This window comes from Orbicella faveolata, unplaced genomic scaffold (assembly GCF_042242905.1).
Source record: "Orbicella faveolata isolate gen_17 unplaced genomic scaffold, um_ofav_v1 contig_36, whole genome shotgun sequence".
NCBI classification, from domain to species: Eukaryota; Metazoa; Cnidaria; class Anthozoa; order Scleractinia; family Merulinidae; genus Orbicella; species Orbicella faveolata.
The window spans coordinates 1,392,171-1,417,262 of record NW_028301565.1 but is presented as its reverse complement, the minus strand read 5'-3'; the positions used below and the strand labels follow the sequence as shown (position 1 = coordinate 1,417,262).

Genomic DNA, 25,092 nt, shown 5'->3' with positions numbered 1-25,092 from the left:
GAAATGAGGTTAGTTTGTGTAAATATTCATTTTGACGGGAATAAACCGTAATGAATTGCATGATCGAAAATGAGTGCGTGCGAGCTCGAAATTATGTAGTTTTCAGGCCGTCCTTAGATGAACTAAAATGCGACAGCAGGAATTCTCAAGTTATAAATATATACAGTTGGCCTTCCTTTACCAAGATATACTGATATTTTTTGTATCGTGTCCTTCCTGATGAAACCACGGGTTAATTACCAGAGGACGTCTTCGCCATTTTTAGTTCACGTCAAACCCGGCCTAATATATTGTGGCAAAAATGCATGTGGTAGTGTCTCAAAATTTCCAGCAATACTATCACGAGGGCTTCTGAGGTAGGTCTTCAAATTTATCGTTTCATTTTTCTGGTATCTTCTACTGTTTCAATATACCAACCAACCAAACTTCGGTAAAATTGCAAATGGCGCCATATTGAAATGAACAACATCAACATTGCAGTGACACAAGCAAAGCATTGTTTGAGTCGCAGCCGCACTTAGCTTGTTATGTTTGCTTTGACATCAATAGTTCCTTACCTTAGAAATCTTTTATAGGCCCTTATTATGCTGCTTGAAAGATACTTTCGAAATACTGTCCTCTGCAAGTTGGTGTAAAGGGGGCCGACCGGCGCACTCACTGAAGCCACTGAGCCGGTGATGGGTAAACTTTAAAAGTTACTTGTTGTTGCCATTTTCTATAGCGTGTCGCCAGCCAGTTTCGTTTAGTCTACTTTGATCCTAATTTCGGCTTTTTTGACGTCCCACACACGAAAGATCCTGTACAACATGGCAGGCACCGCTAGCGATTTGCACAGGTTCCTGTCTGCGTGTCGACTGCGTGACATGTGATAATCTGTCACGTAACAAGATCAACTAACAGTACATTCTGCCTCACGAATAAAATCCAAACAAATATATTGCCGTCATGAACAAAAAAGATACAGCAAAGAAACAGACTTTACAAAATGTCACAAATTTAAAACGCACAGTGAAAACTTTATGGAACGAAAATAACGATTCAATTTTCCCACGGGAAACAAATGTAACCAGTTAACGAAAGTAAACAAAAAGCAAAAGCGTAATAATCGTCGGTGAAAGTAATAAAGATAACGGTTGCTTAAACTCCAGCAGAAAAAAAATGTCTTGTTCTTTCCTTGATATTGTTGGTGGCGTTTGTGGTGCAGAGGAACGCGCAAGGCATCCGTCCACTCAGACAGTATCGCTGTCATCGTGCAGCAAGGATATCAGAAGCCACAAGCGTTTTTTACAGTTCTCAGGTGTTGAGACAGAGATAGAACTTCTCTTAGCAAGAAGCGGGATTTTCGTGAACCCCGTCAATTTTTCGGAAATGACTGTTTGCCCGTTGCATCGATCAAGCCTTGGAATCGGATGGAGAAGAACTAGTAGATTATGTTCTGTGCCTCAGGATGTCTCCGGTCACAAAAAGGAATCTGAAAAAGTACCCGCAGCAGAAAGGGGAATTAGTTTGCAGCACTCAATACAAATTTTTGAGCTTACGAAAAACCTCGTACCCGTCGGATCAGGTAAGCGATTACAATGTTTATTCTCACTTTATGCAAGGATAAACATCCGTATAGCTTCTCATTTCACGCAGGGTACTTGGCGGGAATCACAAACTTCATATCCTTAATTCAAATCACTTCACTGCCGCGTAAAGTAACGCCAAGTTTAACAGCAAAATTATTTTTATGTCTCACGAGTTTTCAGGAGTTTTGCAAATACTTTTACGTCGGAACCTTGTTCAAACACAGGCATTTACTCAACATTTTCACCTTCTTCAAGACTTAATCAAAAGGGGAACACTCGAATTGAAATATTTTACAGATATTAGAATTCCTTCCAACAATGTTCGGAAAAAAGGAAAGGAACGTAAAAGACTGACTTGTGACAAAGTAAAATACAGATTGCGTAATCAATTTGAGGTCTGTGGGGCTTTTTCCCTGGGCTAGGTTTGTTCTTTTGCCACATTCAGAGCTATTTGTTCAAGGGGGATGTGTAAAGTAGAAAAGAATAAAGTAATCCTTTCTCTCCAAATATTAAAGGAATTTGTGTACGATGTCGACAGTCCCTGGCAAAAACAAAAAATCATTTAGAATCGCAGAACTTGGGTGCCACAGGAGGTGTGGAAAACATCACAGAAGGTCTATGTGGTCTAAGCTTGGTGAGTTTCTTCAAAGTGTTTATGAAAAATTTCCATCCAATATAGTTAATGAAAGTGAAAAACCTTAACGCGTTCTCTGATTCTCCCTTCTCCGCCCTTTTCAGGGGTTCAACCCACGCGGGAGAAGGGCGTGTCGAGGATAACTTGCATGCGCATCCTCAAAACGGCGCCATTGCCGCCCGTCAACGACTGGGCAAGACATGCATGGCACAAGAATTGGAAAAGCGTGTCCTGCCCGGACAGCCAATCACATCCCAAAATATAGCCAAATAATAAAGGCTTTAAATTAATATATGGCTTCTCAACTTTTTTTCTAAATGTTCCAAATGGAAAACAATACTGAGTAGTAACTGGATGAAGATATCAGGATAGATTACCAGTCAATTAAATTAATTATCGACTATTACTTTCCAGCTCGCATGCGACTTGCGCTTTTATACACGACACCCTGCGCTTGCACACGGTTGATCTCATTTCGAAGCCATCCAAAGCAATGTGTTCACTTTTTTGTCAGGTTGATGAACAAGCGAGTGACTTTGATATTCCTGCCATTACTTGTCCTGTAACTGTTGGTGATGAATCTCTGCCAGAAGGTTCCACATCCAGACGGCAGAGCCTTTTTTTTCCGCAGGAAGATTCCAAAGAGAGTGATGAAGGCTTCAGTCTAGACAACGAGTCCCAGGAGCAGCTTAATCGCTTCTTACAGCTTCGAGACGTCAGTCCAGTACGTCACACGTTATCGGTGCCGTGGAATACAGCGCACGAGCGTACTAAACGCAGATACCTACGGAAAGCTCAGCAATGTATATCTGCAATTCTTGATGTTCTGGCACCTGAAAATTCGCAAGAACTGTGGACGGAGCTTTGTGATCGTCATGCTATAAGCAGAGAGAGTCAGGTTGTGGTCGAAGGTAGAAGTGAAAAAGAGACGGAGCTTCTTAGTGCATTTGCTGAGAGCTACTTGAACGCGCAACATTGGAGCACCAGACGACAAATACTCTCTTTGATGGCAGATAAGTTATCCCTTAAGGAGATGAGAGAGTTTATTCCAACCGTTACTAGCTATCGCTACAACATTGCCCGACGCCACAGGCTGTTACATGGAAGAGCTGCTCCTCTTCCAAACCAGGAGAAAAAGAGAATGAGAATTGAACCTGTAAAATTAGAACATTTTGTTTCTTTCATAACGAGTCCACACGTAATTCAAGATGTTCCTTTTGGGGAAAAACTTCTGAAATTGTCAACTGGTGAGATCATAAAAACACCCAATGTGATCAGAACAATGATACCAGAGTGCATTGTCCAGCAGTATCAACAATACCGCTGTGAAACCAACTTTGAGCCTATGAGTAAGAGAACCCTACAGAGAGTTTTGGCCGTGTGTTCTTCATCTGTTCGCAAGTCTCTGCAAGGACTTGATAACTTTTCAGCACAAGGAGCGGAAGCATTTGATCATTTAGAGAAACTCGTAGACAAGCTTGTTGACTGTGGCAAGACTCAACAATGGGCGAGGGAAATTAAGCAGCAACTTCGTTTGTCGAAGCAGTACCTAAAGGGCGACTACGAGGTGGGTGCATATTTTATTATTATGCGTTGTCTTTGCGGAAGTGATGTAGTAGACTTCTTACTATGATATACGGCTACCTTTTTCTTTCTCTCCAAGTCTTTTTTATGCTTAATTCATGAAACAAGAGGTTGCAATTCACTGTAATACGCTTACACACATGTATACAACGCTGAGAATCGGTTAAGTAATCTTTCTGAAATGTCGATGCGCATGCGTTGCTTTGCAAATATGCACTGAATCACGCGGTTGTCATTTTACTTCTTTTTTTAGGTACATGCAGTGGAGGCCTCAGAGGTTCCCGATCATTGTCGAATTTATGCGCTAAGTGATCCAAGCAATGCAGAATTTCGGAGCTCCTGCGACCACCTCCACAATGAGTCATGTGTGCAGTGTTATGAGTTAGAGGAAGTCATGCGTACCATAGAAGATGAGTGTTCAATTGCGCTCTCTCAGCAGAAGATCAAGCTGACATGCTGCATACTATCAAACAGGCAAGGGATGATATCATTAGCTGGAAAGCCCATCAGCTACGTTCAGTCCACCAAGCTGAGGCGAAGCATTCAGTTTTAGCCAAACTCGACAGCCGATCGGTGCTGTTAGTCCAGGACTGGGCAATGAAATATATGCCCCGAAAATATCGAGAGGCACAGTCAGACTGGTTTGCGAAGCGAGGATTGCCATGGCACATTAGCGTTGCCATAAGACGGTCAGAGGGTTCTGAGCACTTTGAATCGCAAACACTTGTTCACGTATTTCAAAGCTGCGCCCAAGACAGTGTGACTGTGGCTTCGATAATGCTTGACTGCCTCACCACCCTGAAAAAGGAAATTCCAGACCTGGAAATGGCTTATTACAAACAAGATAACGCTGGCTGTTATCATAGCGGAAATTCAATCATCTCAGCTAAGCTGGCCGATGATGTCGTAGGAGTGGCTGTTGTAAGAAACGACTTCTCGGACCCTCAAGGTGGAAAGGGGGTATGTGATCGCAAAGCAGCAACAATCAAAGGAGACGTTGGAAGGTACGTAAACGAAGGCAATGATGTCATCAACGCTTTACAGCTCAAAACAGCCATTGAATCTGGCCAAGGAACCACAGGAGTGAAAACAAGCTATGTTGCTGCCAAGCCGTCAAGCACATTTAATATCAAATGGGATGGCATAAGCTTACTCAACAATTTTGAGTACGATGAAACTGGCGTACGAGTGTGGAGAGCATTCAATGTGGGTTCCGGTAAAGTAGTGCCATGGGCAAAGTTCGAAGGAGTCATGAAGCAGCCCGAAAAATTGGAAATCCTAGAACCCCCATTGCAGAATGTAAGTGGCGCACCGCCGTTCAAGATTGTGAGACACCGACATATCAAGAAAAGCTCTGTCAAAGCAGATTTGTCAACTGAAAACGAAAACCAAGATCGAAGCAGTATTGGTCAAAATAAGCCAGACGACATGCTTTTCCCGTGTCCAGAGGATGGATGTGTAAAAGCATACAGTCGCTTTGCAAACCTCCAGACACACCTAGATACTGGAAAACACCAAATGATGCTCGAACAGGAAACTCTCTACGATAGAGCTAAAAGAGAATATTCTTCCAAGCTGACGGAGGGATGCAGTCAAATTCCAAACGTTCAAGTTACTGTCCAAGCAAAGAGTGACGCCTTGCTGCCTCTTCCAATGGGTTGGGCCCTGAAGACAATTAAGAAAAAAGTGCGTTTTACAAAGAAACAGACCGAATTCTTAACTGACCAATTTCAAAAAGGGGAGCAAAGTGGACGGAAAAGCGATCCACAGGAAGTTTCGAAAGCAATGAGCTTAGCAAGAGACCAAGCGGGGGAACGCCGATTTCAACCTGATGAAGTCCTCACGTCGCAGCAGATTAGTGGCTTCTTTAGCCGTCTTTCAGCAAAGAAGCGATTAGAAGTTACAGCCGCCGGTAACGAAGCAAAAGCCAGTGACGTCTCAGAAGTGGCCATGGAGAGTTCCGACGAGGACGAAATTTCCGCCGAAGCTGAGAGTCATCTATCTGCTGTGTGTGCGAATGTGATGAGAGATGTGGCTATTCAGCATCCGATTGTATCTTTCGATCTTAACATCTGCGAACTTGTACAAAAACGTACACTCACAACTTTAAGAGTGGATAGGCTGAGAGACATGTGCATCGACCTTGGGCTGGATATTTCTGACATTTCACCTCAGAAGAGGAAAAAGCCATACATCGCACGACTCACACAATTAGTCCAGGAGTGTACCTGCACTTCCAAGTAACTGAGCCCTGTACATTTCACGAATAACTGATCCGCTGATTATAAAACGCGGTGCGTATATAATTTTTAAGAGGGCGTTGCGTGACAGCAGAGTTCTACATATCGCATTTCAGTCACTCGAGCTCGCCGCTGCTGGTGGCATCTCCTCCAATTTGTGTTGACGATTTTCAGTATATTCGAAACTGGCGAGTGCAGAAGGCGCAGAAGGGATGTAAATGCTCGAATTCATGTTCACTGGATGCGAAGCAAACGTAAACTAACGGCTGTGTGGCAAATTTAACCTGTTGTGTGCAATTCAAATGTTCAACCTGTTGTGTGCAGAATTATGCAGAATTATGGCGCGATTCACAGGGTAGGAAAAGTCGAAATTTGTTTCTCCTGTCACAGTATATGAAAATCAAGTGTAGTTATAGACATTTTAATATGTTTCTAGTCATTTCAACGGCCAGTGAAGATATAACTGACCAAAACAGTTATTTGTGTACAACGCGTTTAATTTTGTTATTATGCATCTCATTATCGTGTCATAGTATTTAACCGAATTACGGCCGGTGGTCATCTTTTGATTGTCAAAGGTCCCAAAGAAATAAAACCCAAATCGAAAAGAACTATCTTTCAAGGCTTCTTGGTAGTGTTATTGTAAACTTTGAGACACTACCACATGTATTATTTGCCAAGCTATTCTAGGCCACCTTTGCCTTAATTTCAAAAGGCCGAAGATGTCGTCTCTTAACAGAGACGTAGCTCCTCCAGGAATAACACGAGACAAAATCTATCACTTTGTCTTGATTAAGCAAGTCCAACTCTATATTTCTATAGCTAGAAAAGTCCTTCTGTTACATTTTTGTTCGTATGACAACTGTCCGAAAAGTGCATAATTTCAGGATCGCGCTTGGTGAAATTTGAGCAATTGACCCGCCGAAAGTTTTTAACGGTTTATTCCCGTTAAAGTGCATATTTCAAACATCTAACCCCATTTCCGTTTGTTTACTATATAAGGCTACCTACAGGCAAAAAATGAGCCAAATCGATTTTTGGCCGTGTCCGCGATTTTTTCGATAATCTTTGATTTTTACTGACATTTACTCTTAAGACTCATTGTGGACGAGCCCCTTACGTTTATGAGTCAGTAGTACCATTACCATGGCTTGCCATCCGCTCTCAAATGTATGTTTGAGGAACACGTGAATTCAGGATCACGCAAAGTGAATTCCCAAGCTAAAAGTCCACTCAAATGTCTGAATGGTCATAAGCGGTTGACACCCCACCCCCCCCCCCCCCCCCCACCCCCACAGAGCTCAAGAGTTTCCGAGTTTCCCGCTTACCCAGTCTCTCGGTAGTCAGGAAAAGTCCGGAAAGGTAATCCATTTTAGAACTTATCGTACACGTGTGATATTCGAAAACAACTAGCAGCAGTCTGTTATACAGTAGTATGAATAAAAAAGTAGTTCAAGCTAAAGAAACCGCATCATCTGGTTTTCTTACGTATGTTCTCACGGGAGCTTTGCAAAAGGAAGGGTTCTACCCTTACATCAGTTTTAAGCTCTACCAAAGACAGATTACGCTGTAGATCTGTCTGCCCCCATTTAGTCGCAGAATTGTGTCGGGAACGCGAGACTTTCTTTCTCTCTCAAACTATAAAACTCTTTGGTGTAAACTGAGGGTGGACGAGGTATCAGGAAAGTTTCGTGACACTGGATTTCCGTTTTCTTTCAGTAAATTGAATAAAAGCCGTGTATGTTGATTCATGGTAACCACAGCTTCCGTTTCAAGTGCTCTAGCTCAATGAGGCCATCCAAGAATAGCAAAGCGCAACTCAATACCGAACCAATATCTTGGATGACATGTGCGCCACATAAGTTTCCATTTCTACGCCGACGGAGAAGTTACTTATTAAAGTTACAAGTTTGAGCTATGCAATATAAACATTATTAGCCAGATAGCACGCGGCAGCTCGCGCCTCTGGAGCAAGGACCTCCCACCAGGTGTTGATATCATATGCGAGCACGTCCACAGATACCTGTAGAAAATGGGTTTCTTGTTACAATCTTGATGAAGATTACGTTGCTTCATGCCGCTTGCATTTCTCTTTTTTCTTGCAGGGCTTCACTCTAACGCCTTCACAGCAAAAGACTGCTGAGCTGACGTCATTTGAAAATATCTCAAGACAAATTATCTTGTTTTGCGTTGAGAAAAAGTCAAACTCCACTCAGAGCAAGCACGATTAGCTTTGTGGAATCAGCGATGACCCTACCAAGCCACTTTCTCGTATTTTTCTTTGGATTGCTAGCGTTGAGAGCAGCAGAAGTGAGCTCCTTCGGAAGAAAGACAGTCAAAGGTAATCTCTTGCTTTCTGCCATTTCTAGCATCCTTTGAACGCTTTTGTGCATTTCTGAGTCTGTTAAATTGGATATCACGTGCAAGCAAAGTTCTGAAGCTAAGCTGTGGAGAACTGCGTGCATGTCGAGATCCCGTTTTGATCTGGATCAGAAATTTCAACGTACATTCATCGCATTGGGCAGCTGAATTTTCCTCTCCTTGCCGTTTAGATGTAGAATAAGAATATAGTTTAGCTACTAAAATTCCGAATCTTCGGCACTAAGCGCTTTTCTTTATTTTAAAGTTGACGTGTTTACGGTTGACGTTGCGTCGACGGCCAGAATTCTTTACTTTTAAACGAGTAGTACCAAGAGCAATGATGGTTTTTGTTTCTATATTTTGTTAATTTCAGTAAAAATCAGTTGTTCTCCTGCAAAGATTGTGGCAAAAGGAAAAGCAGCAGATTCGATCTTAATCTGTATTTGCTGTTTACCTTAACTTCAATAGCGTTTGTTAATTATCAAAAGCTTTCTTCGTGATACGTTGGTTAAGAAATCAAAGACATTGTTATATGAAGCTATCGACTGGACGCGCCGCCTAATCCCGTTTAATATAGTCAAGCAACTTTGAGATTCTGGCTTATTTGACACTGTATAACGGGCATTGGGGTTCAAAATAAGAAGAATAAAAAGGTCAAGATATACATCTTCTACTCTTCAAAAGAACTGGGAAGACATTCTGTCATTCCTCGCGATATTATTAGCACACAAGAATCCAGGTTTTATAATAATTGGGCATTAAAGAAGTATGGCATTAAATGACCGTTGAAAGAGTTCAAACCGCCATGTCTTAATCGTTCCAGTTTACCCAAGTTTTTATTTTTCAACAAATCATAGAATAAATAAATCTGTCTTAGCGATCGTGTTTCGTAAGTACAAACCGCTCTGTGGAAAAAGAAAACAAGAAAGAAAGGCCTTTTTAAAAATTGTCGAAGGTTATATTACTGGCGATTTACTAGAGGTAAACTAGTAGAAGCGCTGTTTAGAATTTGCGCAACACGATGTCATATCGATGACAACGAGGAAAAAGACAACTTGTTTGACTTATTCTATCGTGAGTGACGCCGTTTGTTTAGTGCGTCCGAAAATTTATACGTGTGGTTTTCATTTTCTCTTAAAGTTTTTTCGTGTGGTTTTCATTTGAAGTTTAATACTTGAAGACATTTCAGCTGATTTCTTGGTAGATCGCATCTACTGAGGGTCACGTGGATTTAATTACAATGAAGTCTAAAATACGCAAAATGTCCATTGAAACATTTTTAAACCAGAGTACAAATCAGAGCGAGTGTTTTACGTTTGTACCGATTTGGTTGTGTTTAGACCACACAAAGGATTGTCTTTTAGTAGCCGCGATGTTCCGTTCAGGTTTTCATTTAAAATGTCGTGCTGTGTCCCTCGCACGGCCTCTCTTCATTGCGCAGTTGTAAACAGGAAACTAAAAATTGTTGATTTATTTTGCCGTCTGCCTCAGTGTGCGGTTCCGGAATAACCTAAGGGTTGAACCTACATTTTAATTTCGGCGGTATAACGAGTGCAAAGTGTTCTGTGGTTAAATCCTGCTGTAGATCAAGAGGTGTTCACAAAATGAAGATAACCTTTTGTATAACGCCGTTTGTTTTATCAAAAGATATCTCCCACCGTGTAATTAGCACCCATCTGCACAGTACATTTTGTAAAGCTAAACGACCGGGACGCATGTTAGCTTTAATTCATTTCAGTTCTTCTATTTTCGGCCAAAATATTGATATTATCAAAATGCAGCAAATTTCGCAACTATCTATCTCTTGTGTGGTAGAATAAATAGAACGCTTTGTTGCTGGACGTTTCTAGTGATTGAGAGAACAAAATTAAATTAGCGTTTAATGCCTAGTCATCAATCATTGAAATTACCTTGCGACTGTGCGAGTGAATGCTGCGCGCGGCCACGGACGGTGAAGAGCGTGCAGGATAATCTAAAGTTGGCGCCAACAAAACTTCCCTTTCTTAACCTCGCTTGCCTGACATAAATCTCATTAGGTTTATTATCCTGTAAAATAAAAATAACAGACATAGCAAACACAATATGCCTGGAAATTTTGCAAAATCTCGATCACTGGTTAGTTGTGTCAAGTGCTTCAATTATTCGTGTAGTATATGATGATATTTGTCTCAAGCTACACGAAAAGGTAATAAGGAAGTACCTAATGTGCTACCCAGGATGTTAGGGAGATTACAAAACAGCTGGAGAAGGCGCACAAGGTTAGTGTTGTCCTCTATAAAGAACACAAACACTGTTCTTGCGTACCTCTGGATGTGGGTATAATCCTTTTCCTTGGGTGCCACACGCTCTAGTCACGTTTTTGAGAAATGCTATGGCCTTATGTGTCCTGCGGGCCACAATGAGGAATGAGAGAGAATGAGGAAATATTACGTTTCTTATGGCTAATACGTTACCCGGTATCAGCTGAATTTTCCTTTTCGCAACGTGGCCGAGGGCTGGACGGGATGCACACTCCTTTTTATGGTAAGGTCAACCATTTTGATTCTAAGGTTGGTTCGAGCATTTTATTTTTTAGCCGATTCACACAGTGGCACTGTACAAGTGTTTTGAATTTCGCGTCAGATGGAGACAAGCTAAAACATTTTCGTTTTATCATTCTTGTCGCTCTCATAGAAATAGGCTTAGAGATAAGCATCAAACATTGTTAATGTAAAACTTTGTAGTAATGCTGACCAACAGACAGGTGGAAAGAATTAAAATCAGCAGAATGAGTTTTTGTTTTTGAACTATACTTAATAAGAATCTTTTTAATAACAACGTTAAGGCGTTCTTATTTTGTTCATAGCGTTTGTTTTGTTTTATGTTTTGTTTTTTCTTCTTCTTCTTTTTTAATGAGAAGTATAAATAAAGGTAAAATAAATCCGGCCAAAACTGTAGTCGAACAGGAAAATAATCCAAGTGCTTTTTTCAACATTAAAAATATGGTTTTCTTATTGCATGATACACTAAAGAACATCTCAGTTTGTTGTCGAACTTAGTCTGTACTTAATGCAACCACTAAAAACTTCACGAATGAAATTACTGTTAGTAAAATGTAACGTTGTAAGCATCTAAGAACGTTTTCGGGCTCAAATCGCAAAAAAATATGAATGAGGATGTTCAGCCTCGGCTTCAAAATTACACGTTCACTTTTTAAAAAAAAAAAAAAAAGAGTGTAATCATTTTAAAGGCACAAAGTTATACCTGTTGCAGTTAAAACTTCAACGGTTCGTAAACAGTTTGGAGGAATGGCCAAGCTGTTTTTGCCAATTCTTCCAATTCGGCTAAAGTAGTTTTGGATTGTACAATTTACAATTTGGGTAGATTATAAGGGAATAGAAAGCGACAGAAGGAAGAAAGGAATACTCCTTCGCTCGTGCGAATCTCTTTATTGACCCTGCTGATATTTCTGTACAACCCTGCTCCGGAAGCGCCTGCTGTGTTAGCTTGATCAAATGACAAAAACCAGTGACTAATCAGCTGATTACTGGATGAGTGCCGTCCAGTTCTTCAGGATAGAGGTGTCTCATATCACCTTGGTAACTCTAGATAGTCAAAAAGGTCAAGCTCTTTGTGAAATTACTATTGGCCAAGCTTTACATTATACGCGAACCTCGGTTTCTCAAGTTCCATTTTTTTGTTTGTTTGTCTGTATGTTTTTTTATCCGACTTTTCCAGAATTTCTCACGCACGAAAAGAGAGCCGTCATCACTAATGTTTCATTCTCGCTTTCTTAGATTGACTTAAATTATTATTATTATTATTATTATTATTATTATCATTATCATTATTATACGGTTTATAAGGCTTAAATATTCTAACAAGGTCACCCATTTACAAAACCGTCTTAAAATTAATTTGATTGATACATGTAAATAGCATAAAATTAATTACAGGAACCCGCAGAGAATACATGAAACCAGAATAATAATTAAAGGAAGTGCGGGAAACCTTTATGTTGTCGTCTTTAATCGTCTTTAATATTCCAATTTCTTTTTCATAGCTCTATTAAAAACATGCGACGATCCTGGTGTCCCAAAGAATGGCTTCTGTGTGGGAGAAGACTTCGACTACAAAGCCAAGGTTGAGTATTTTTGCAATCCGGGATTTAGACTCACCGCAGGGACCAGGTTACGACAGTGTCAGCAGAATAAAAAATGGAGTGGAACCTTGCCAACTTGTGAAGGTAATTACGTTTGGCAGACTACTCTACAGCAAAACGTCCCAATGGTGTGCACGTGGCGCTTATCGCAAACGTTTGACTTTCAAGTAAAGAGTATTTGCTTACGAATGCTCATATTTGTTTGCAAACTAAGGACTCTTCCTTGATCCACATTGAGGTTTGTTTTGGTTGGTTCCTTCAACGAAAAAAAACGTAAGTTCGACTGGACTATGCTTTTGCACAATAGGAAGAGTATATAACGTCAAAAACAAACTACAAATGCTTGGATTGTTTTGCGATGAAAAGGTTCTCAATTGCGTTCTCTCTGACGTCCGCCATTTTGGAAAGGGTACAAACGAAAATAGTCCCAAAACATCAGTATATCCAATGTGAAATAACCCCTGAAAGACAGATAATTTGGCTGATCAGATTTGAAAATTAATCCTAGCAATTATGCTGCAACGCTTTTGTAGTCTGTGAGTAGACGGGAAAGTGAAACACCTGTGCCCTAAGTCAACTTTCACAAAGGTAAACCGCCTTGGCAGTTCTGTAAAGCTTATAAGCTTCCCATGGCGGTTCACCTTTTCATAAAGGTCGCAAACCGATCTATTGTGAATCAATGAAAGTAGCTGAGAATTTTCAACTCTTGTTTAGCTTGGCTATTAGTTTACGGTTTTGCTGAGGCGTGCACATTTCCATTGCGTGACATAGCTGTACTGCTGATTACGTGACGCTGTGCTCTGGCTCCCAATCTGGTGTTATAGAGTTAATCCCTCTTTTTCATACAGATATCAACGAATGCATTGAATACGAAGATTACGAAAACCCTTACACCACCAATGACGTGCAGGTCGAGCACAATCATCTATGTCACGCGAAGGCCACGTGCTTCAACACCATTGGGTCGTTCTACTGCAAGTGCAAGCTGGGTTACCATGGCGATGGAAAGTTATGCTTGTCTAGTAAATACCGAATGGTTGCTGCTCTGTTCCGAAGTAAGTGACAAAGAGCAAAGGGAGGATAAATGAGAAACCGTTTCTTTTTGCTTTTTTTTTTTTTTTTTTTCCGTGAACTTGCTAAGTTTTGTGAGAAATGCAACCGTACAATGGTCTTGATTTCGATGCCTTTGTGGACTTTGATTTGGCACTTTGAAAGGAGGAGTTGTCATTGTTCAGGTGTTCTCTTACACGATCGTGGATGAAGCGTGTAGTGCTCCCGATGTAGTATTGGTTGCAGTTGTTACACGTGATTTGGTAAACAGCGTTGCGTAATAAGCACAATTTGGTGCTGGAGATAGGGCAGTTGGCCCTCGTGCATGTCAGTTCCGTGTTGTTATGAGAGAGAGCTCGTCTGAGGGTGTATGACTTGTGCGCGACCCGTACTGGTATACCCTCTTTTAAGAGATCCATGGCCTCTTAAGTAGCCCCCCACCTCCCTCATGAGACCCATGGCCTCTTAAGTAGCCCCCCACCTCCCTCAGGAGACCCATGGCCTCTTATATAGCCTTCCCTCCGAAAAGTGGGTCCCTAGCATGTAACATAGTTTTGACCGCTTCCCTAAATTACAGCTTTTAGCATATTATTATGGCGTGGGTGTCATATTTTTATAGAGCCTCCAGGTCCACAAAATTGAGGAATAGATTAGTCAGGAAATCGAAGTCAAAGGATAGGAAAATTGAAAGTTTGAAAGTTTGAGAAAGAAAAAAAAATGAATAAAACATGGTCAAAAGTGTAGAGATTCCAGGACCAGAAATTTGTGTTCAAATAAAACCTTATTTAAAAAGTAATTTCTAAAATATAGTACTCACTACTGTCTTCTGTTTCCATAGTTTCCTTAATCCAGTCAAGGAACGGATGCACTCTGGTATAGTATCCATACTGATCTTTTTGTGCGCAGCCATTTCCCCAGCTGACAACTCCAATCACGACCCATTTAGAATTCCTGAGTTCTCGAACAAAAGCTCCCCCACTATCTCCGTGACAGGAGTCGCTATCGTTTTTTCCGTCCTCAGCGCAAAATGCTGTCGTTGAGTTGAATTGAATTACCAATTTATTTATGCAAAGCTGGTCGCTTCTTATTGTGAAGGTGGCATGACGAAGAACCTTGGACACGTCATTAAGGCTCCCTCTCTCATCACGTTTTAACGGTCTTGTCACTCCCCATCCTGCCACTGTACCTCTCTTGTTAGGAATTGCCAGATCTCCTTCACTCTTTTCTGGGAGACATACTGTTCGAACAAAGTCACCAAGTTCCACATCCTGGCTAAGTTTGACAAGAGCTATATCACCATCGGCGAACCCTTCTGTTTAAATCTTGGGTGTACAAAAATCTGTTCCGGAGAAATATCCTGTTGGGAAGTTTCATTAACAGACAGGTTGTGATCTCCAGCTTTAATTTGGTAACTGAAAAACATAACAGTATTAAAAGTGTGTTTACTAGGTTAATATGAGCAATATGTGTCCATGCATAGCTCATGTGCGCTTTGTGGTTTGCAGTTATTTCTACAGTATTGGATCGTTGTAATGCCAATTTAGAACTACTATTATTTTAATTAACAGCCATACTGCTATACTTATAGGGAAATTATTACAGTTGCTTTTAAATAATAACGGCTCCGGCGGCCCGAAGGTTCTACTCCTATGGTTATGGTGCTCCGCTTGTCACTGGTAATGCATAATGTTATCAGAAGTGTAAAGAACATTTAAATGAGCTGAAATGCAAATTTTCAGGTTCATATCCTCGAAAACAGGAATTCTTATGGATGTTTTAAAAAAGTTATAAGGATTTGTAAGGGTAGACGCTTTACCCTCCCGCCACGCTCCAATGTTTTCCCATACAAATTCTTGTAATTTTGCAAGTTTCAAAAGTGCCTTAAAATCTTGGTCTTTCGATTTAAAATTCTGAAATGTTCCATTTTCTCTAATATTTAACCCCTCGTTATATCTCTAATTGTCATATGCCGGCAACTTCATTTCGTAGTGATTAATAACGGAAAAGGTTATAGGAGGGCAAAGGTTCCTCGCTTCTGTACAAAACCTTCTTTTTTTTTGCAATATTCAAATCGTCACTTACAGATCTGTGTTACTCATAAACGATTCTCTTTTATAGAAACAGTGAGCTGCTGTCAGCACCCAGCGACGAGATATAAGGGCACCACCGCAACGAAAGTCAGGGACTGAAAAAAGGTGAAAGAAAACAAAAAAGGAAAGGGAGAGGTGCATAAGTAAAAAGATTCATATTGAGATATATAATTATTTTCATCCTCTCGCCTATCTCACAAAGATAAGAGGTCTGTAAAGTCCGTTCTAGTCCTAGGAGGCAGCGTGGCCGCGTGGTCAGCGTGTCGGACTCGCAATCCAGCGGTCCCTGGTTCGAGTCCCGCTCTGGCCATTACCTGGAATTGTTTCTCGGTAGCCCCAAGTTCATATCCTCGGTCTCGCTTGCAAATAGCCAGCTGGTTTGCCTCCGGCCAGTTGGCATTCTTGAAATTTTATGTTCAATTTGAATTATTTGTTTCAGTTGTTTGCTCGGCCCCTCTAGCCCTTGTGCTATAAACATTGCCAAGAGAAAATGAAGGTAAATAAAGATTATATATATATTATATATTCAGCTAGGGTGATTTTTTTCCCTCCAATCCCTCACCCTCCTTCACGATTCATGAGCCAGTTAAGGAAAAAAAAAATTGGCTATTTGCCAAGGCCACCATCCTCTTTGGGAAACTTGACCGTTAACTATCCGAGCTCTAAAATTTGCTAAGCTCTGTCCACAGGAAGTTGTCTCTGTCACTGATAAAAAAAAAATGCAGTTAACCAAAAAAGAAAAAAAAAAGAAAAAAAAAAAAATTCTAGACGCTTTGCTGCGTCTACCCAGGCAGTCGTTATACTGAGAAGCACTAGCTATATTGCAATTGAGCTAAATATTCTGCATTTGAAGTCGTACGAAAAGCAATCGAATGGATGTGCTCAAACTATTCTGCCTTTGATAGCATTTCTTGAAATCGATTAATAGCTTATTACTCCTTTGCAGGCCTTTAGGACGTGAAATGAGTCAAGGTCTTTATATCAGCCTATAAACGTTTCAGTTTATTTTCCTTAGCCTTCGTCGTTGTTATTGTTTTTGTTTTGCGTTTCTCAAGCAAGCGAGATAATTTGAATATCAGTTATGACGGTGCGTGACATAGAGCTACGAACGCGTTTGTCGAAAAACATATACTTACCTCGTGATTTATAGCCCATTCAGAAGTTAAAGTATTAGGAAGTTAAGGTATTATGTAGATGCTCGTTTGTTCAGTACAGATAATCAGTCGCCTAGATAGCCAAAGTAAGTTCCAAATGTTAACACTATTTTCCGGCTGCAATGTTGGTGTACGGCGGAGGTACACCAACATGGCAGCTCCATACTGGGCTCTGTAAATTTGGGCAAAATATTTCGACGAATATCTGAGGTTTGGGAAAACGCGCAGGCTTAAAAATTAGAGTAGGGTCATCTTTATTAATGTCGTATAACATCACAATTTCTTGACTTATCCACTAAATGGTTTTCGAATAATTTTTTTATTGCGTCAGAATTGCGTGACAGTGTAAGCCAAGAATTGTTTTGCTGGGGTCAGCACACATTAGTTTCTGTCAGCTAAATGTCCAATAATGCGCTACATGGATTTCACTCTTGTAAAGACACATAACTCTGTTACAAGGAAATAACGAGATAATATCGTTTAGTTCAAGATTTTAACTTTATATTATTATATTTTTCGAAGTTTCTCAGAGCATTTTTAATTTGACGTTCTTGAGTTCGTGCTTGGATACTACTTGGTTCACGATCACGTCTAAAAATACGACGACGCTTCTGAAGATACTTTTTATCAAGTTGAAGAGTCGATAGCTCCGGTTGATAGCTCCTTTGCTATAACATGACCCTTGATAAATTCACTCAAAATGTTCGTTCATAAATTGATCTCTGGTAGGCTTGCAGACCGACCCGTTCCGAAAACGCTTAACGTCCTTTAGTGTTGGTCTACCAGGAAAGGTGTGTTCGTTTGTATGTGATTTCATCGCCCTAGAAATCATGGAATCCGTGCTAACTTTTCACGACGACAACTTTTGTAAATTCTATGTGCTGTACGCACGCACAGGTAACGCATGCGCTTTAGAGACCAGATGGCGATTTGTGACTGAACGAGGAAAAAAAAAGGCGGCTTTCATCAGAAATTTTCAAAATAATTTGGTAAAGGATGTGCTCACAATGGCCTGAACTAACGTGATGATTATCAGGATAATTACGACGACGACGATAATGATGATGACGATGATGATGATGATGATGACCACAACAAAAATGATGATGATTATGATCTTCGTCATCAACATCAACATAAGCCCTCGAAATAGCATTGCGCATGGTCTCTCTATTTCTGTAATGAGCCCGGATAGGGTGGTTCTCAGTTGAGTGCCAACAGTAATTGGCATTTGCTGTGGCTCAGTATCACTATGCCACATGTTTGACTTAAAAACAACAACAACAACAACAATAACAACAAACTTGTGCCACTTTGCCATTCATGGCTCGCACATGTTTTCCCGCGTTTCATGCCTGCTACCCGCGTCTGCTTCGAGTTTTGATTGATTCAGTTAATTGTCTCTGTGACAGTCCTTTGGAACTGGTTGACGCGATTTCTTTGGCTTTGGTATTTCAACACTCGAGAAAATTACTCTGTAATAACGCAATCAAAACACAGAAGAAAGCGCAACTTAAGCTATTCGCGAAAGGTTAAATTTTGCAAGATGAAACCTATGAGGTGTACTTTGCGTTGCGTTTGATCAGTTTTTTCTTCCCTCATTAGCCATCCACCTGCATTCACCAAGCAAACCAGAAAGGAGAAGAAAACTAGAACATAATAATTATTAAGACAAAACGAACTAGCTAGAGCTTATTTGTGAGTCTTTGCTGCATAAATTTCGTTTGTCTATGTAATTGTTTGTTACCTTGCTCCTTCTGCATCGGACCACATACAAACAATAAAATAAAACTGACTTACCTGCGCTCGCGGTACTTTGAGGTGAAAGCTTTAACATTACAGCAAATATGCACAACACGATCTGAGGAAAAAATAAAAATAAAAACTTTTGATAGTGTGGGAATGGCTACTCGTTTTTAAACCGAATTTTACACACAACAACAAATACAAATATAAATATATATCATTACGTGTTACGAGCATGATATATGTCTAGTTCACGCGAGTAAGCGAAAATTAAAAAGCAACAGGTTAATTAGCAGGCTGAGGGGGATGACTGACTTTCAGTCCACAGGATAATTCGCAATTACGGAATGGCACGATTTGTATTTCGCGCAATGTTTTATATTTGTTTTCTGTCACCGTCAAAAACTGGAACAAATACCGTCAAAACCGTAATTTAATTCAGAAAACTGGAAAGCGTGCTCCACGTTTGTACCTCTCCTCTTACAAATACAGTTTTTGCCGAGAATTCATTTTGTTATTGTTGAAGCTTGTTGAGGATTTATAAAGAAATGCTGATGGTCATTATAGTTTTCATAACCAGGCAGCTATACCCAATGGCCGACTTCTCGGACTATTGCTTAGGCATTGGCGAACACGTTTCAAAATAAGCAACATATAGCATTTATAGCTTTACAGTATATTTTACGAGTTTAAAAAAAGAAATTTGCCCCCCCCCCCTTACTTCCAGGGCAGTCTCGTGTTTCATAATTGTCTCAATTGTATAATCAAGTGGCTGATCAAGTGTACTATTAGGATAGTCTTATTGCTGATCGATCTCCATTGATTTCTATATTTGCCTAATTATGTATTTCTAAATACAATAGTTTCATATGTGTCATCCTTTATTAATTGTATGTTGTAATAAAGACTGGGAGATACTCCTGAAGATACCAATTCAGTGTCTGATTAGAAATTCGCCCTCCACCCTCACACTGCAAAGACCCTCTGACGAATTCTTATCATTGAGATTGGGTGGTGGGGGTGGACTCGCTACTTTCGGGATCTATTAGCGGCCACAAGTTTTTGACATTACTTTCGGCGGGTCGCTACTTTCGAGGAGTCGTTACCATCGAAAGTTTACCGCATGCTGGATTACCACCGCAAATGCTTACAAACCAAGAGGTTCAGGATAGTGTTTCTGCCGACTGTACACAATTCCAAAGCACGATGGCATAACACCCTCCTATTAGAACTGGGAGCACAAGGACTTCGAATTTTCCTAACGGTCTGATCAATGCTTATCATCTTACTATCCTAGTATTCCCTTTAACTTTAATTGAATCACAACGTAGGATATTAAATTCATCTTTTTTGCTCGCGGAGCTCGCTAAATATTTTGGGAACTTAAATAAGGACGAGTGCGACGCCAAGGACGCACGCGTAGCAAAACATGAATTTATATTTTACCTTTGAAGTTTGCAATTATTGGCGGTCCGTCACTAATATAGAGGTAACTAGGGTGCCTTGTTCTGTTGTATTTGTGTTTAAAAGGCAATTCGTATAAAACAGCAAAATATTTCATCGACTTAAACTATTGGGTGAGTATATGATGGCCGTAATTTCTGAATCACAGTATATGTAGCGCTGGAAAAGATACAAAGATCTGCGTACCCGGCTTTTTTCACACAGCTGTACCCACATTCGCCATCGCAAAGACGCTTCTCTCCAGACCCACTGCAGCCAGTCGAAGGATGACATCTCGCCACGAACACGATTAGGTAGCTAAACAGCAAACTAACTGGGATTGCGTAATTGGAACAATCGTTCATCGCGTTTTGAGTGCCTGTCACGCACAGGAATGTCAGTTCAACCTTCCCCTGCTTTTTCAGTAAATATTGTATTGAAAAGGATATATCTTAACCCTGCCGTAGATTTGGAGAAATTAGTATCATTGGCTTCTGCAGATAGTGGAATGAAGAATAATCTTGGATTACTGTACAGTTACCAGTCCTAACCTGGAATTCAGTGAAGGTAGAGGGTTAGATGGCAAACACGTGCTCGAGCTTGCGATCACGGAGGGGGAATCCCATTTGAAAAGGTCGGGGGTGCTCTTCATCTCGCTTAGGGATGTAAATCAAGGAATCTGGTCTCAATTAGGATTCTTAGGACAAATCTCCACTATGTTTTGCTATCAAAGTATCTTTTCAGAGTGTACTCCAAGAAAAAAAAAAATTTTAAAAAAACACTCTTATTTTCGTTTTTAGGTTCTATTTCCGCCGATCTCTCTAGGCCGGTCTACTAGCGCGCTAGTTTTTTTCATCTTTCCTGGACAGTGGCTAGTAGACGTGTAAACCAGCGGCGATTTGTGCGAGTATTGTCGCCGCGATATCGCAAAGGTTTCTAAACCGCCGTTAAAAGTTCCCTTTGATGTGTAAAAAAACAGGAACTTGTGAATGCATTGTTGCTGTTGAATTAGCTCAATAGTAAGGTTAAGGTAGCTAACTCTTTCCATGATGTGTACTTTGATGGATTAATACTACTACTCTTTATCAAATGTTTAGCTATAAAAAAAAATTGGGAAAAACTTTTGTTAAAAACATTAAGAAATTTCTTAAAAAGGGTTAAAAAATACACGACGTTAATTTCGACGTTCTCGGACGTCATTATCGAGTGAAAAAAAAACAGTATGAATGTTCTATAAATACAAGAAAAACAACAGCTCAAGGTAACAAAAAAAATATGCTACAAGCTAAACAAAGAGTTTAGCACTGATGGAGTAGTCACTCTGAGTGTTAAGGCTAGGCCTCAGTTCTTTGATGAATAGCATTTCGTAAAGGAGGCAGTCAAATTTCCCGTGGCACTTTTTGAGAACACGAAATTGGCCCTCATTAAGAAGGTTTTTGTCACCGTGCACTTCTGAAAGGTGTTTCCCGATTGCCGAATACTTGTGTTCGGCAATGCGTTGATGAAGGTGTCGGGCTGTATAACCAACATAATCTGCATCACACAGATCACATGCAAATTTATAAACAACGCAATGCTGACTTCCAATACTCGGTTTAATTTGCCAAATCATTAGTTAACGAGTTTTGGCCTTCCTTGCGATATAAAAGCTGACCATAGCAACTGTATAACCTGTGTCTATGACTGAAAGATGAGCTATGTAGGTTACGGCCATTTTTTTATCGCGAAATTGAAGTAAGCATGATGCATGTTAAAGCAATTTTTTGCTTTAAAAAAAAAAAAAAAACTTCTAATAGGACGAGTTCAGAGCCACCTTAATTGTCAAAAAAGAAAAGAGATGGTTCTGATCCTCTCACTTCCATTCCTGCCACCGAGCTAAATTTAAGGGTGCTTTAATAAATTGTATTTTTCTAAATTGGCTCGAAATCTTTTTCACCTCTAAGAGGCACCAATTCTTAAACAACACATTATCTCCTGTCATATTTTGTTCGGCTCAATACCCTAAAAGGTACCGCGAAGGCCCCTGGTGTGGACCTTTCGAGTCTGAACACCCTAAGAAGTACCAAGACCACTTTTTTAACCCCTAAATGACACAACGAGACTCCGCGTCCTTTTCATTTGGGATTCCCCTCCCTGGGCAGTAAGCCAGACCGTAGGAACAGATTTTGCAGTAAGGGAGCACAGGAGGATTTTGGCATGTGCTTATTGGCTGGAAAGTTTGAAAATCTAGTCACGCTCAAACGCCATCTAGAGCATTTGGAGGCATCTTTTTGATATACGATTTGTTCTCATTTTAATTCAAGCCTTTTTAAGTCGCTTTTTTTTTACCTCTGCATTCTAGTACAAAATACATCGACTTACCATAAAGTGGTGAGCGGTTGGTGTTACGCAATACCAAAATAGTCACAGAGAAGTTAAAATTATAAAGACGTCTGGAGAAAATTGAAATGACACGCTTCCAGGAAAATAATTTAGCAGAGTAGAGTTGTAAAGCTTTTACAACACATTTTGGAAGGAGCTAGAAAGCGGTACCTTTTTTTTAAAAAAGCGTATCAATTGTTAATCAGCTTCCACTGGTGAGTCCGTATCTCAAGAAACAAGGACCATGGTCACCCATTCCGTATTTTCTTGGGTATTAACAATTATAATAGTTATCGTCCACCGTCCCATTGTCCCATTCACAAAGAGTGAACACGTAACAGTTTATTCACCAACCAAATTTAATGTCATTCGTCGATTTATCCCACTTTTTGAGTTTTACATGTAAGTCTTTTTTAGCGATTAGCTCACCGACATCTTATACTGAACTAATTAAGTCAACAGTGGGTTAAAATGTGTGCAGGAGTGTCATTAGGCTCGATTACCAGCCGCTGTTCGGGATAAGAGCCCGCGCTCCTCCCCCGAACTCACGGCTGGACTCGTGGACTTGGCATTGTTAATTTCAACCAATAAGAAATCTGCCTGCCTGAATTGAGCAGGCTGCATAAATTAGCTTTCTCGCAGTAGCAAAGGAGTTGCTCGATATGAAGTGCGATCGCATTAGTGGGATATTTAACCAAATACCGTCAACTGATGAAATCTTGCCTGATCTAAACCATAGTAGCATATACAACACGCAAAATAGTCAACAGACTTATACGTTAGAATCTATATTTGAATCATGTGGTACCAGAATATGAGATAACGAACAAAGTAAACAAAGGGAGGGATAAACACTTAAGACAAGAAGACCAGGGCAAATTTTAGTTTCATTACGGATAAGTAGACGTAGAATCAACTGATGATGATTTCAACAGCTTAAGGCGTAGCCGAGTTGACTATCGCTTGCGGAGAACGAGAAATGAAAAATATGAGTAATATCCTACTGTTGTGCCAAATATTTACTTGTCTATCAAGCTCAAACAGTAACCTAATTCGTATTGGATCAGCATTAAACTACTTACTTTTACGTAATGCATATTTATCCACTGATCAAATAGTTGGACTTTCAAGATAATGTCCTTGATCTTGTATTTCCTTTTGAGTTGAATTCTTGCCCCAGTAATCTTGTACTTCATAGGAAATCAAATCTCAATGTAGCTTGTCTTCTCCTCCTCTGAGCACCAAAAGCTGTCTCTGCCAAAAACTCCATGATCAGCCGGGAATAGCTCTTTTTGACTGGAAGCTGACATGGATTTATTGACGATTACGAAGGGATTTGCGCTGTCACAACCTAAAGTACGAGAATGAAAGCAATATAAACCAAACCATGACTTTTTGCCAAATCAAATAGCAGACACCCCATTGACTGTGTGGATTTTGCTCACTCTTGATCTGTCTATCCCTTATGCAAAACTTTTATGCCCAGAATTAATCTCCTTCAAAACATGAGTGGTTTTACTGTGCTGTATTTGAGTCTGTAATTAAAGGCAGTGCTGGTTACCGCGGCACACTGCATTATTCTCCATATGGTTGTTGTATCTTGTTGTTTCAATGGTACGGTTAATAGCACAGAATGTTACTTACAGCAAATTTGATTCTGCCGCAATATACAGTATATAGTCAAGAAGTAAAGAAGCCGGAAACAGACAGGAAAAGCAAATGCAGCCATAACACTACTGGAAAAATGGCCTGAAAAAATTTCAGGCTCTGAACGGCATTCGAACCCACGACCTTTGCGTTACCGGTGCAATGCTCTACCAACTGAGCGATCAAAGCCACATGAGAGCGGTCGTGCGTAGGTTCGGCTCGATATGTTCAGTGGACGTAATACTCGGCTCAAGTATATGAATTCCATGGTAATAGATGTCCAACAGTAGCCATTAAATAATGAAAGAATGAGAGAAAATGACCCGAGTAGTATTTTTAAAAATCTTACGTCTCGCGGCTTCGCATGTCACGTTCGCACGCTCATGTTGTTTTGCGTTCTTCCCCACTGATTTTCGAGCAAAAGAGGAACTGCTAATAGTCTAATTCGCCTGTAAATGTTTATCTTTGCTATCGTAAAAAAAATGACTGCCTTATTACATGAAATTTTCGCGACACGTTAATTTCGCGAATTTCGCGATTTAAAAAAAATCGCGAAATTTAAGTGACGCGAAAATTAAATGTTGCGAAATTAACATGATGCGAAAATTAAGTGACTCACATTACGTCAATAATTAAAAAGCGACTTTATTACCATTACACACGTTTAAAACAATCATTTTGAACTATTCTGTGGTAATGTTCTGGTCCTCTTCATCACTACTGCTTTCCGTCTCCACTTCAGGTAGCACTTCTTTTGTACAATCCTCAAACTGTCCATTTACTGGCTCCTTGTAGTGCTGTTCCACTAGTTGCTTAAACCTTTCAATTGCCTCGTAGACACTGTGAGAACATCTTTCTTGTTACTGTTTACATAATCAGTTTCGTTTCCGTTTATTTGGGTTGTTGATTAAGTTGTTTGATCAAATTCAGGGACATCTTAAAAAACATCGACAAAGAAATATAGAGTGTCTCACTCAAAAACGCGAAATTAAAGTGAGTCAAAATGCAAAATTTTCGCAAAATCGCGAAATTAAGGTGTCGCGAAATATGCGAACCTCAAAATCGCGAAATTA

General features: G+C 40.2%; 1 protein-coding gene, 1 long non-coding RNA gene and 1 pseudogene across 3 annotated transcripts; 2 read left to right on the top strand and 1 right to left on the bottom strand.

Moving 5' to 3' along the window:
- Positions 1-2,942: 2,942 nt before the first annotated feature.
- Positions 2,943-6,640, top strand: LOC149101936 (uncharacterized; annotated as a pseudogene).
- Positions 6,641-7,828: 1,188 nt separating this feature from the next.
- Positions 7,829-23,957, top strand: LOC149101935 (fibulin-7-like). 2 transcript variants are annotated; one of them, XM_089274848.1, is made up of 6 exons: positions 7,829-8,016; positions 8,132-8,367; positions 12,430-12,612; positions 13,377-13,583; positions 14,417-14,451; positions 15,697-23,957. In XM_089274848.1, the coding sequence occupies exons 2-6, from the start codon at positions 8,274-8,276 to the stop codon at positions 15,703-15,705; spliced, it is 528 nt and encodes a 175-aa protein (XP_089130974.1). In that variant the 5' UTR covers positions 7,829-8,016; positions 8,132-8,273; the 3' UTR covers positions 15,706-23,957. The 2 variants fall into 2 exon arrangements, with proteins under 2 accessions (XP_089130974.1, XP_089130973.1); XM_089274847.1 differs by lacking the exon at positions 7,829-8,016 and having other exon boundaries at positions 8,050-8,367.
- LOC110053822 (uncharacterized) lies at positions 14,472-15,727 on the bottom strand. Its single transcript, XR_016202400.1, has 2 exons — positions 15,661-15,727; positions 14,472-14,990 (listed from the first exon to the last, which is right to left on the bottom strand). It is a non-coding gene; the product is annotated as an uncharacterized LOC110053822 (long non-coding RNA).
- Positions 23,958-25,092: the final 1,135 nt, after the last annotated feature.